General features: G+C 41.7%; 1 protein-coding gene across 1 annotated transcript in view; it reads right to left on the reverse strand.

Annotated features, from left to right (window-relative positions):
• Nucleotides 1-12,283, reverse strand: part of hgfb (hepatocyte growth factor b) — a 100,693-nt gene that overhangs the window by 27,513 nt on the left and 60,897 nt on the right. The window contains exons 10-11 of the mRNA XM_061916787.1: nt 10,668-10,761; nt 5,609-5,739 (exon numbers count right to left, since the gene is read on the reverse strand). Of these exons, the coding sequence (XP_061772771.1) occupies nt 5,609-5,739; nt 10,668-10,761 (225 nt within the window). The remainder of the gene's footprint in view (nt 1-5,608; nt 5,740-10,667; nt 10,762-12,283) is intronic.

Consider the following 12,283-nt stretch of genomic DNA (forward strand, 5'->3'; position numbering starts at 1 on the left):
CCGAATAGCACTTTTTGTTGGAGGCTTCCATTATAAACAATGTGAATATGTGAGGAGCCCTCACCCTTGTGATGTCATCGTCTGTGACTTCCGGTAGAGGCAAGACTTTTTTAATAGCGACCAACAGTTGCGAACTTTATCGTGGATGTTCTCTACTAAATCCTTTCAGCAAAAATGTGGCAATATCGCGAAATGATCAAGTATGACACATAGAATGGACCTGCTATCCCTGTTTAAATATGAAAATCTCATTTCAGTAGGCCTTTAAGTGGTACAATTTGGAGAACGACCGCTGTTTTCTGCGGAAAAGCAACCTCAAAAAACACATGCAGGATAATGACAATGTTACTTAAAACACTCCCATTGGGAAAGTTCCCCAACAAATTAGTTTATTTAAAAAAATAAATCAATACAATTCAACACAAAGTTGGCTTTTAGTCTTAAAAGGTCTTAAAAACTATGGAATGCCCTCCCGGTAACAGTTAGAGATGTTACCTCAATAGAAGCATTTAAGTCCCGTCTTAAAGCTCATTTGTATACTCTAGACTTTAAACAGACCCCCATTTTTTGACCAGTTGATCTGCCGTTTCTTTTCTTTTCTACTCTTCCCCCTTCTCCCTTGTGGAAAGGGGGGGGGGGGGGGGACAGGTCCGGTGGCCATGGATGAAGTGCTGGCATGGGCTCCTGCTGGCCCCACTATGGACTGGACTCTAACTATTATGTTAGATCCACTATGGACTGGACTCACACTATTATGTTAGATCCACTATGGGCTGGACTCCCACAGTATTATGTTAGATCCACTATGGGCTGGACTCTCACACTATTATGTTAGATTCACTATGGACTGGACTCTCACTATTATGTAAGATCCACTACGTACTGGACTCTCACACTATTACGTTAGATCCACTATGGACTGGACTCTCACTATTATGTTAGATCCACTATGGACTGGACTCTCATTATTATGTTAGATCCACTATGGACTGGACTCTCACGCTATTATGTTAAAACCACTATGGACTGGACTCACACTATTATGTTAGATCTACTATGGACTGGACTCTCACAGTATTGTGTTAGATCCACTATGGACTGGACTTTCACAATATTATGCTGGATTCAAAATGGACTGGACTCTCACTATTATGTTAGATCCACTATGGACTGGACTCTCACTATTATGTTAGATCTACTTTGGACTGGACTCTCACTATTAGGTTGGATTTACTTTGGACTGGACTCTCACTATTATGTTAGATCTACTATGGACTGGACTCTTACACTATTATGTTAGATCCACTATGGACTGGACTCTCAGTATTATGTTAGATCCACTATGGACTGGACTCTTACACTATTATGTTAGATCCACTATGGACTGGACTTTCACAATATTATGCTAGATTCAAAATGGACTGGACTCTCACTATTATGTTGGATCCACTATGGACTGGATTCTCACTATTATGTTAGATCTACTTTGGACTGGACTCTCACTATTATGTTAGATCTACTATGGACTGGACTCTTACACTATTATGTTGGATCCACTATGGACTGGATTCTCAGTATTATGTTAGAATCACTAATGACTGGACTCTTACACTATTATGTTAGATCAACTATGGACTGGACTCTCACTATAATGTTAGATCCACTATGGACTGGACTCTCATTATTATGTTAGATGCACTATTGACTGGACTCTCACTATTATGTAAGATCCACTATGGGCTGGACTTTCACTTTGTATCTGGCGTCCCCTAGAGGGGGGTTGGGGTCACCCACATCTGTGGTCTTTTCCAAGGTTTCTCATAGTCATTCACATTGACATTCCACTGGGTTGTGGGTTTTTCCTTGGCCTTATTTGGGATCTGAACCGAGGATGTCGTTGTGGCTTGCGCAGCTTCTTCGGGCTATATAAATAAACATTGATTGATTGGAAGCTTGACCTATTTTACGATAACAATCTATAAGGTTAATATCAATCGGCTTCTCTTTCTTCCCCTCCATGTATCTGCTTTCGTTTGTATTTCAAGTTATCATTATGTATATGTATTGTCGCATTTGTATTGTTGATAACAGAAATAGTTGTTATTAATATTCATTATCAATAGTGCTATTTCTCTGCGATGAGGTGGCGACTTGTCCAGGGTGCACCCCGCCGTCCGCCCAAATGCAGCTGAGATAGGGTCGGGCATCCCCCATGACCCCAAAAAGTACAAAAGGTCCTCATGTGGGGGCTTTTGTACGCACATTAAATCCACAAAACAATCCTGACTTTGGAGCAATGTTCACTGACTCTAGTATTTTTACACTCTCTATTAGATGCAATGGTTTTCCATATTGGGACCATGATTTCGGTCCTAACTTTTTCCCCGGTCCTCATATGGACGGTACTTTTCCTTGTTGATGTCTGATACGCGGCAGCCCTAATTTACAATGTTTTTTATGAGAAAACATTTTCTGGTTTTCATGCAATATGTTTTTGGAACGGATTGATAACCAAACCACAGTATGTTAAAAAAAATTTAATGTCTGCTGAGCAAAACAAGCATTAAAGTTGGGCGCCGAGAGCGATGTGTATTTTTTTGAGTCTATGAAGATATTAACGGAATATTAACCTTTTTGGGACTACCCTAATTTTGATGGACTTCACCATCAAGGGTCAGCACCAGAAGTCGTAAAATCAGTTGTTCATCTGGCGGGTTTTTTAGGGGATGAACAAGGAAGTCCTTCTTTAGCTACTGTTTTGTTTTATTGTATACTGCTGCTTTTGCACCTGTCAATGTTCACGGACTTTAGTATTTGGCTCTCTATTAGATGCAATGGTTTTCCATATTGGGACCAAGATTTTGGTCCTAACACCGGTCCTCATATGGTGGCTTTTGTAAGGACATTAAATCAACAAAACAATCCTGACTTTGGAGCAATGTTCATGGACTCTAGTATTAGGCTCTCTATTAGATGCAATGGTTTTTCCGTATTGGTACCATGATTTCGGTCCTAACTTGTTCATTCACCGGTCCTCATATGGTGGCTTTTGGATGCACATTAAATCAACAAAACAATCCTGACTTTGGAGCAATGTTCACGGACTGTAGTATTTGGCTCTCTATTAGATGCAATGGTTTTTCCGTATTGGGACCAAGATTTTGGTCCTAACTTGTTCATTCACCGGTCCTCATATGGTGGCTTTTGTAAGCACATTAAATCAACAAAACAATCCTGACTTTGGAGCAATGTTCATGGACTCTAGTATTAGGCTCTCTATTAGATGCAATGGTTTTTCCGTATCGGTACCATGATTTCGGTCTTAACTTGTTCATTCACCGGTCCTCATATGGTGGCTTTTGGATGCACATTAAATCAACAAAACAATCCTGACTTTGGAGCAATGTTCACGGAATCTATTATTTGGCTATCTATTAGATGCAATTGTTTTACGTATTGGGGCCATGATTACGGTCCTAACTTGTTCATTCAACGGTCCTCATATGGGGGCTTTTGTATGCACATTAAATCAACAAAAAAATCCTGACTTTGGAGCAATGTTCACGGACTGTAGTATTTGGCTCTCTATTAGATGCAATGCTTTTTCCGTATTGGGACCATGATTTCGGTCCTAACTTGTTCATTCAACGGTCCTCATATGGGGGTTTTGTATGCACATTAAATCAACAAAAACATCCTGACTTTGGAGCAATGTTCACGGACTGTAGTATTTGGCTCTCTATTAGATGCAATGGTTTTTCCGTATTGGGACCAAGATTTTGGTCCTAACTTGTTCATTCACCGGTCCTCATATGGTGGCTTTTGTAAGCACATTAAATCAACAAAACAATCCTGACTTTGGAGCAATGTTCATGGACTCTAGTATTAGGCTCTCTATTAGATGCAATGGTTTTTCCGTATTGGTACCATGATTTCGGTCCTAACTTGTTCATTCACCGGTCCCCATATGGTGGCTTTTGGATGCACATTAAATCAACAAAACAATCCTGACTTTGGAGCAATGTTCACGGACTGTAGTATTTGGCTCTCTATTAGATGCAATGCCTTTTCCGTATTGGGACCATGATTTCGGTCCTAACTTGTTCATTCACCGGTCCTCATATGGTGGCTTTTGTATGCACATTAAATCAACAAAACAATCCTGACTTTGAAGCAATGTTCACAGACTGTAGTATTTGGCTCTCTATTAGATGCAGTGTTTTTTTGTATTGGGACCATGATTTCGGTCCTAACTTGTTCATTCACCGGTCCTCATATGGTGGCTTTTGGATGCACATTAAATCAACAAAACAATCCTGACTTTGAAGCAATGTTCACAGACTCTAGTATTTGGCTCTCTATTAGATGCAATGCCTTTTCCGTATTGGGACCATGATTTCGGTCCTAACTTGTTCATTCAACGGTCCTCATATGGGGGCTTTTGTATGCACATTAAATAAACAAAAAAATCCTGACTTTGGAGCAATGTTCACGGACTGTAGTATTTGGCTCTCTATTAGATGCAATGCCTTTTCCGTATTGGGACCATGATTTCGGTCCTAACTTGTTCATTCACCGGTCCTCATATGGTGGCTTTTGTATGCACATTAAATCTCAAAACAATCCTGACTTTGGAGCAATGTTCATGGACTCTAGTATTAGGCTCTCTATTAGATGCAATGGTTTTTCCGTATTGGTACCATGATTTCGGTCCTAACTTGTTCATTAACCGGTCCTCATATGTTGGCTTTTGGATGCACATTAAATCAACAAAACAATCCTGACTTTGGAGCAATGTTCACGGAATCTATTATTTGGCTATCTATTAGATGCAATGCCTTTTCCGTATTGGGGCCAAGATTACGGTCCTAACTTGTTCATTCAACGGTCCTCATATGGGGGCTTTTGTATGCACATTAAATCAACAAAAAAATCCTGACTTTGGAGCAATGTTCACGGACTGTAGTATTTGGCTCTCTATTAGATGCAGTGTTTTTTTTGTATTGGGACCATGATTTCGGTCCTAACTTGTTCATTCAACGGTCCTCATATGGTGGCTTTTGTATGCAAATTAAATCAACAAAAAAAATCCTGACTTTGTAGCAATGTTCACGGACTCTAGTATTAGACTCTCTATTAGATGCAATGGTTTTCCGTATTGGGACCATAATTTCAGTCCTTACTTGTTCACCGGTCCTCGTGCAGTGGCTTTTGTATGCACATTAAATCAACAAAACAATCCTGACTTTGGAGCAATGTTCACAGACTCTAGTATTACGCATTTTATTAAATGCAAAAGTTTTTCCGTATTGGGACCATGATTACGGTCCTAACTTGTTCACCGGTCCTCATATTGACGGTACTTTTCCTTGTTGATGTCTCATATGCCGCAGCCCTAATTTACAATATTTTTAATGAGAAAAAAATGTTTTAGTTTTCATGCGATATGTTTTTGGAACGGATTGATAACCAAACACAAGGTACCACTGTATGTTGGAAAACAAATAATAATAGCTAGTGCAGCCCCAGGCTAAATTGTATTCCTATCCATTACAAAATGTGATTTCTGCTGAGCAAAACAATCATTAATGTTAACGTGTGCACTCACATGGTTTGACGTTGCAGTAGTCCCAGCGTATGGCAGAATTGTTGGTGTAACACCATGGTCCGTGTTTGTCCTTATCAGGGTTTCTGCAGTAGTTCCTCTCCAGGCTCGCCACCTCCATGCCCCTTTCGCCGCTATCAAACAAAACAAACCCCCCAAAAAATAAGTCGACAGCCAACTCAGAAACAAACCTAGTGTGTAAAAACATGCAGATTTCATGGTGATTGAACTTCCAGTAAGAGCTGAACAAATTGAAGTAGATAGGATCTGGGCAGTGGAAGTACACAGCTGTGTGGGCCATCTCTCCTTTGGGAGGAGATAAGGTCTGCAGAGGAATTACTCACTCATACCACATGAACACCCACCAATACTCACTCTCAATCCGACAATGAAGATATTTGGCAGGAAATCAGTTCGTTTGTCGCATTTGAAACAGGGGAGCTTTAATAACCAATTCTCTCGGCGACTCTCGAACCCTGACCCTGGAGCTCAGCGAGCCCTGCAGCTGATTGGCTTTGAAGTGCTTCTACATAGAGGTCAGAGGTGGGGAGTGAAGTGGGTCCACTCCTCCCCCAAGTCAAGTCATCACCGGGGGTCATTCTTGCCGAGTTAGGTCATCTGGGGTGGGGGGGGGGGTGGGGGGGGCACTTACGGGTCTTTTGTAGTTCTGAAGAGGAAAAAGATGCTTCTCATTGATCCCTTGACATCAACAAGACACAACAAGAAATTGAATGGATTTTCTTTTTTTTTTTACTAAATGAGATACCCAGGATGTACAACTCCCGTTTCCATATGAGTTGGGAAATTGCGTTTGATGTAAATAAAAACATAATACAATGATTTGCAAATCCTTTTCAACCCATATTCAGGTGAATATGCTACAAAGACAACATATTTGATGTTAAAACTGATAAACATTTTTTTTTTGCAAATAATCATTAACTTTAGAATTTGATGCCAGCAACACGTGACAAAGAAGTTGGGAAAGGTGGCAGTAAATACTGATAAAGTTGAGGAATGCTCATCAAACACTTATTTGGAATATCCCACAGGTATGCAGGCTAATTGGGAACAGGCGGGTGCCATGATTGGGTATAAAAGCAGCTTCCATGAAATGCTAAGTAATTCACAAACAAGGATGGGGCGAGGGTCACCACTTTGTAAGCAAATCTTCGAACAGTTTTAGAACAACATTTCTCAACGAGCTATTGCAAAGAATTTAGGGATTTTACCATCTACCGTCCGTAAAATCATCAAAAGGTTCAGAGAGTCTGTAGAAATCACTGCACGTAAGCGATGATATTACGGACCTTTGATCCCTCAGGTGGTACTGCATTAAAAACCGACATCAGTGTGTAAAGGATATCACCACATGGTCTCAGGAACATTTTGTAAAACCACTGTCAGTAACTACAGTTGGTCGCTACATCTGTAAGTGCAAGTTAAAACTCTACTATGCAAAGCGAAAGCCATTTATCAACAACATCCAGTGACGCCGCCGGCTTCGCTGTGCCCGAGCTCATCTAAGATGGACTGATGCAAAGTGGAAAAGTGTTCTGTGGTCTGACGAGTCCACATTTCAAATTATATTTGGAAACTGTGGACGTGGTGTCCTCCGGAACGAAGAGGAAAATAACCATCCGGATTGTTATAGGCGCAAAGTTCTAAAGCCAGCATCTGTGATGGTATGGGGGTGTATTAGTGCCCAAGGCATGGGTAACTTACACATCTGTGAAGGCACCATTAATGCTGAATGGTCCATATAGGTTTTGGAGCAACATATGTTGTCATCCAAGCAACGGTATCATGGACCCCCCTGCTTATTTCAGCAAGACAATGCCAAGCCACGTGTAACAACAATGTGGATTCGTAGTAAAAGAGTGAGGGAACTTTCCTGGCCTGCCTGCAGTCCAGACATGTCTCCCATCGGAAATGTGTGGCGCATTATGAGGTTTAAAATACGGCAACGAGACCCCGGACTGTTGAACAACTTAAACTGTACATCAAGCAAGAATGGCAAATAATTCCACTTTCAAAGCTTCAACAATTAGTTTTCTCAGTTCCCAAACGTGTATTGAGTGTTGTTAAAAGAAAATGTTATGTAACACAGTGGTGAACATGCCCTTTTCCAACTACTTTGGCACGTGTTGCAGCCATGAAATTGTAAGTTAATTATTTTTAGCAAAAAAAAAATAAAGTTAATGAGTTTGAACATCAAATATGTTGTCTTTGTAGTGCATTCAATTGAATATGGGTTGAAAAGGATGTGCAAATCATTGTATTCTGTTTATATTTACACCTAACACGATTTCCCAACTCATATGGAAACGGGGTTTGTACATGAAAATGTAGAAATGTGGGATTTACAATATTAACTATGAATGATAAAACACGGAATATTACCAACATACGGAGGTCACTTCTCTTTTGTTTTACTTTCACACCACCTCCTTGATCGACATACTTTACAATCAAACAAAACACAATTAAAATGCAACAAACACAACAAAATATGAACGCAAATGGTAAAAAATAAAAATAAAAATCACTTACAATCTAAAATCACTTTTTTGCAGAACTTTGTTTGTAAAAAAATCTGCTTCCGCTCTGTAAACAAACCCCGCCCACACTGTTTGGTGCCTTGTCTAACCCGTATATTCCAAAGTGCACAGATTGCAATTATTGAAACACTTTTTTTTTTTTAAAAAGCAGCGCTGGCCATCATAATGGCGGCTATAGTTTTGATGTTAAAAGTAAAAAAATATATATATTTGGAACGGTCCGGCGGGCCGAAGAATTGGGCGGAACAAGAAATCTGTTGACAGATTGTGTCAAGCCAGCCAGAACTTTCTGCAAAAAGGATTAACGCCCTTGCTACTAAAGAGGAGAACAGATGTAAAGACATGCACCGGGTGTCACTGGAGACCAGCAATGAGTTGACAGTTTATCTTTAAAACAACGAGAGAGTCTCTATGCTTCGCCGCCCGTCAATATCCACCGGCGGGCGTCTGTCTGTGATGTCACTGATTTGACTCGTGGAGAAGACAACTCTTACGCCTTGCAGAACAACTACCGTATTTCCTTCAATTGCCGCCAGGGCGCTAATTAATCTAAAACCTCTTCTCCCTCCTGCGCTTACCAAAGGCATGCGGTAAAAGTAAGCATGCGCTAATTATTTTAAAACCTCTTGTCACTCCGGCCCTTACCAAAGGTATGCAGTTAAAATTTGAGTGTGATGTAAGCTTGGACCTTAAATCCTACTGAATAGCTCTTAATCTTCTTCCCTTTATGCGATTTCAAATTACCGGTATGGAAATCAGCCTCCTCCATTTTGAAAATGATGACAGGCCAAGTGTCACTCGTGACGTCACAAGTTTGACCAGGCGGTAATACTAAGCATGCGCTAATTATTTTGGGAAGCGAGTTTGACCAGGCAGTAATTCAAGGCAGGTGCATACTATATCCCCTGCGGCAATTCAAGGAAATACGGTACTTTATTGATGTATTCTTAGCCAAAAGCACAGCAGTAACAACCTTTTGGTCGAATCAACGTCACAACCTGACAGCGATTAAACGTTGTCAAAAAGCATGTTGTTTTAAAGTTGTATTTTTGTTGTAGAATATTGGGAAAAGACCTAATTTCAATGGTCAAATCAATGTCGGAACAAAACCCTGAGATACTTAAAATACTCGTTCTCTACCTGGACTATACAAATCATCACTTTCCTGCTGAGAACCATGGCCTCATATTTGGAGATGCTGATCCTCATTCCAGCCGCTGAACACTCGGCTGCGAACCGATCGGGTAAGCGCTGAAGGTCATGAACCGAAGCACCATCAGGACCACATCATCTTGCAAAAAACGTATAAACTATCCGCCATGGTCACGACTCTGCCTAGAAATCCTGTCCATGAAAATCACAAACAGGATAGGTGACAGAGCACAGCCCTGGCGGAGACCAACCCCCGCTGGAAACGGATCCGATTTACATCCAAGCACCCGGACACAACACTCACTTTGATTGTACAGAGATTGCATTGCCCTTTAGCAGGGTTCCCTCATCCCGTGCTCCCTCAGCACCTCCCACAATATCTACCGGGGGCCTCGGTCATCTGCCTTCTCCAAATCCACAAAGCACATGTAGACTGGATAGGCATACTCCCAGGACTTCTCCAGGATTCCCGCAAGAGTAAAGAGCTGGTCAGGTGTTCCACGACCACATTGCTCTTCTTGAATCTGAGGTTCGACTATCGGCCGGACCCTCCTTTCCAGTACCATGGTGTGAACTTTCCTAGGGAGACTAAGTAGTCGGATACCCCTGTAATTAGCACACACCTTCTGGTTCCCCTTTTTGAATAGGAGCACCACCACCCCGGTCTGCCACTCCCTCGGCACTGTCCCAGACTTCCACGCAATGTTGAAAAGGCGTATCAACCAAGACAGCCCCTCAACACCCAGAGCCTTCAGCATTTCTGGACGCATCTCGTCAACCCCCAGAACTTTGCCACTGTGGAGTTGTCTAACTACCTCAGTGACCTCACTCCGAGAGATCAACGTCAATCCCCCATCATCCTCAGGCTCTGCTCCTGTCAAATCATTGTATTCAGTTTTTATTTACCATTTACACAATGTCCCAACTTCACTGGTTTTGGGTTTTGTATTTACTCAACTGCCAGCAGGAAGCCTTTAAAAGTATAAACCAAAAGATATACAGAGAATCGCCATACTAGGAGTAACTAATATGAAGGCTTAGCATAGCGTAAACATGGAATCACACAACTTTGTGAAGAAACCACATGCCACAGTCTACAGCAACTCGTTGACAACATAAGGTGGAACAAAATAAATGGTCAAATCGTCAGTTATTCCACTTAATTAAGTTCCTGTTTACTAAACTTGATGAGTGCTGCTGTTTTGGTTAGCTACTTAGTTCAAATAGGCTCATGTTTAAAATTTTATTGAACAATAGATGTTATGACTTGAGGTATTGACGGTTTAATATTCCAAATGTCCGACACTGGACGCTTGTGTCTATTTCAAAGAAAGATGGATTGGGCTCACCTGTTGCTGCGTTCCCTCCAGGGAGCGCAGGGCAGGTTTGATCTCGTCCTGGATTGCTCTCCTCGGTATTTTTCCCCGAAGCCTTCGTAACAATCTGAATTTGAGATGAATGAAGGACAAAGTTTATGATATTGTTGTGGAATCTTTAAACAACCCAACAAGACAAGATTTTTAATGTTCGGACTGAGAAAATTCATTTTGTTTTGCAAATAAATCATTAAATTGGAATTTAATGGCAGCAACATGTCGCAAAAATGTTGGAACTGGGGCTTTTTTACCACTGTGTTACATGGCCTTTCTTTTTAACAACACTCAGTAAGCCTCACGTCTGGCATTCCCTCCCTTGTGCTTTGTTTGCCTTCTCTGTGCTCTCTCCGTGTCTCCCTTGTTCTTGTCCCTTGTGTCTTTCCCGTCATCCTTGATCGTGTTTTAAATGATAAATGGGTTGTACTTGTATAGCGCTTTTCTACCTTCAAGGTACTCAAAGCGCTTTGACACTACTTCCACATTTACCCATTCACACACACAGTCACACACTGATGGAGGGAGCTGCCATGCAAGGCGCTAACCAGCACCCATCAGGAGCAAGGGTGAAGTATCTTGCTCAGGACACAACGGCCGTAACGAGGTTGGTACTAGGAGGGGATTGAACCAGGGACTCTCCGGTTGCGCACGGCCACTCTACCACTGCGCCACGCCGTCCCTTTTTTTTTGCCTCTCGCAAACCATTCGGATCTCTGACTGCCTTCCTTGATCCTCGACGCCTGCTAGGACATGGACTACTCTGCCTCGCTCCTACCCTCGACTCCTTGCCTGTTTACGAACTGCCTTTTCGTCTTGCCCCCTTGATTTGACGAAGGATACATCCAACACTCACAGACAACAACCCCTGGTAACACTTACACAATTAATTCTACACATCGTCTGCACCCATTTACCTAGAGTTGCATACACACGCCACATACTCATCAAAGGTTTGAATAAACCTTGTAAACCGCAGTTCTGCCTTGGTTGTCGCCTCCTTCCCTTCTCAGTACATAACAGAAATCCCCCAAAAATGCCTTGCAATAGCTGGTTGAGAAATGTTGTTCTGACAAAGTGGGGACCCTCGCCCCATCCTTGTTTGTGAATGCATTTCATGGAAGCTGCTTTTATACCCAATCGTGGCGACCACCTGTTCCCAATTAGCCTGTTCACCTGAGGGATATTCTAAATAAGTGTTTGATGAGCATTCCTCAACGTTCTCTGTCTTTTTTTGCCACTTGTGCTGGCTTTTTTTAAACTTGTAGCAGGCATCACATTCCAAATGAGCTAATATTGGCCAAAAAAAATAACAAAGTCTTTCAGTTTGGACGTTAAGTATCTTGTCATTGCAGTCTTTTCAATTGAATATAGCAAATCCTTTTCAATCCTTTCCAAGTCCGAATCTATAGTTTTCGTCCGGAAAAGGGTGGAATGCCATCTCCAGATTGGGGAGAAGATCTTACCCCAAATAGAAGAGTTCAAGTACCTCGGAGTTTTGTTCACGAGTGACGGAAAAGTGGATCGTGAGGTCGACAGGTGGCGTCTTCGGTAATGCGGACACTGTATCAGTTCGTTGTGGTGAAGAACGAGCT

Source organism: Nerophis ophidion, linkage group LG12 (assembly GCF_033978795.1).
Source record: "Nerophis ophidion isolate RoL-2023_Sa linkage group LG12, RoL_Noph_v1.0, whole genome shotgun sequence".
Classification (NCBI taxonomy): Eukaryota; Metazoa; Chordata; class Actinopteri; order Syngnathiformes; family Syngnathidae; genus Nerophis; species Nerophis ophidion.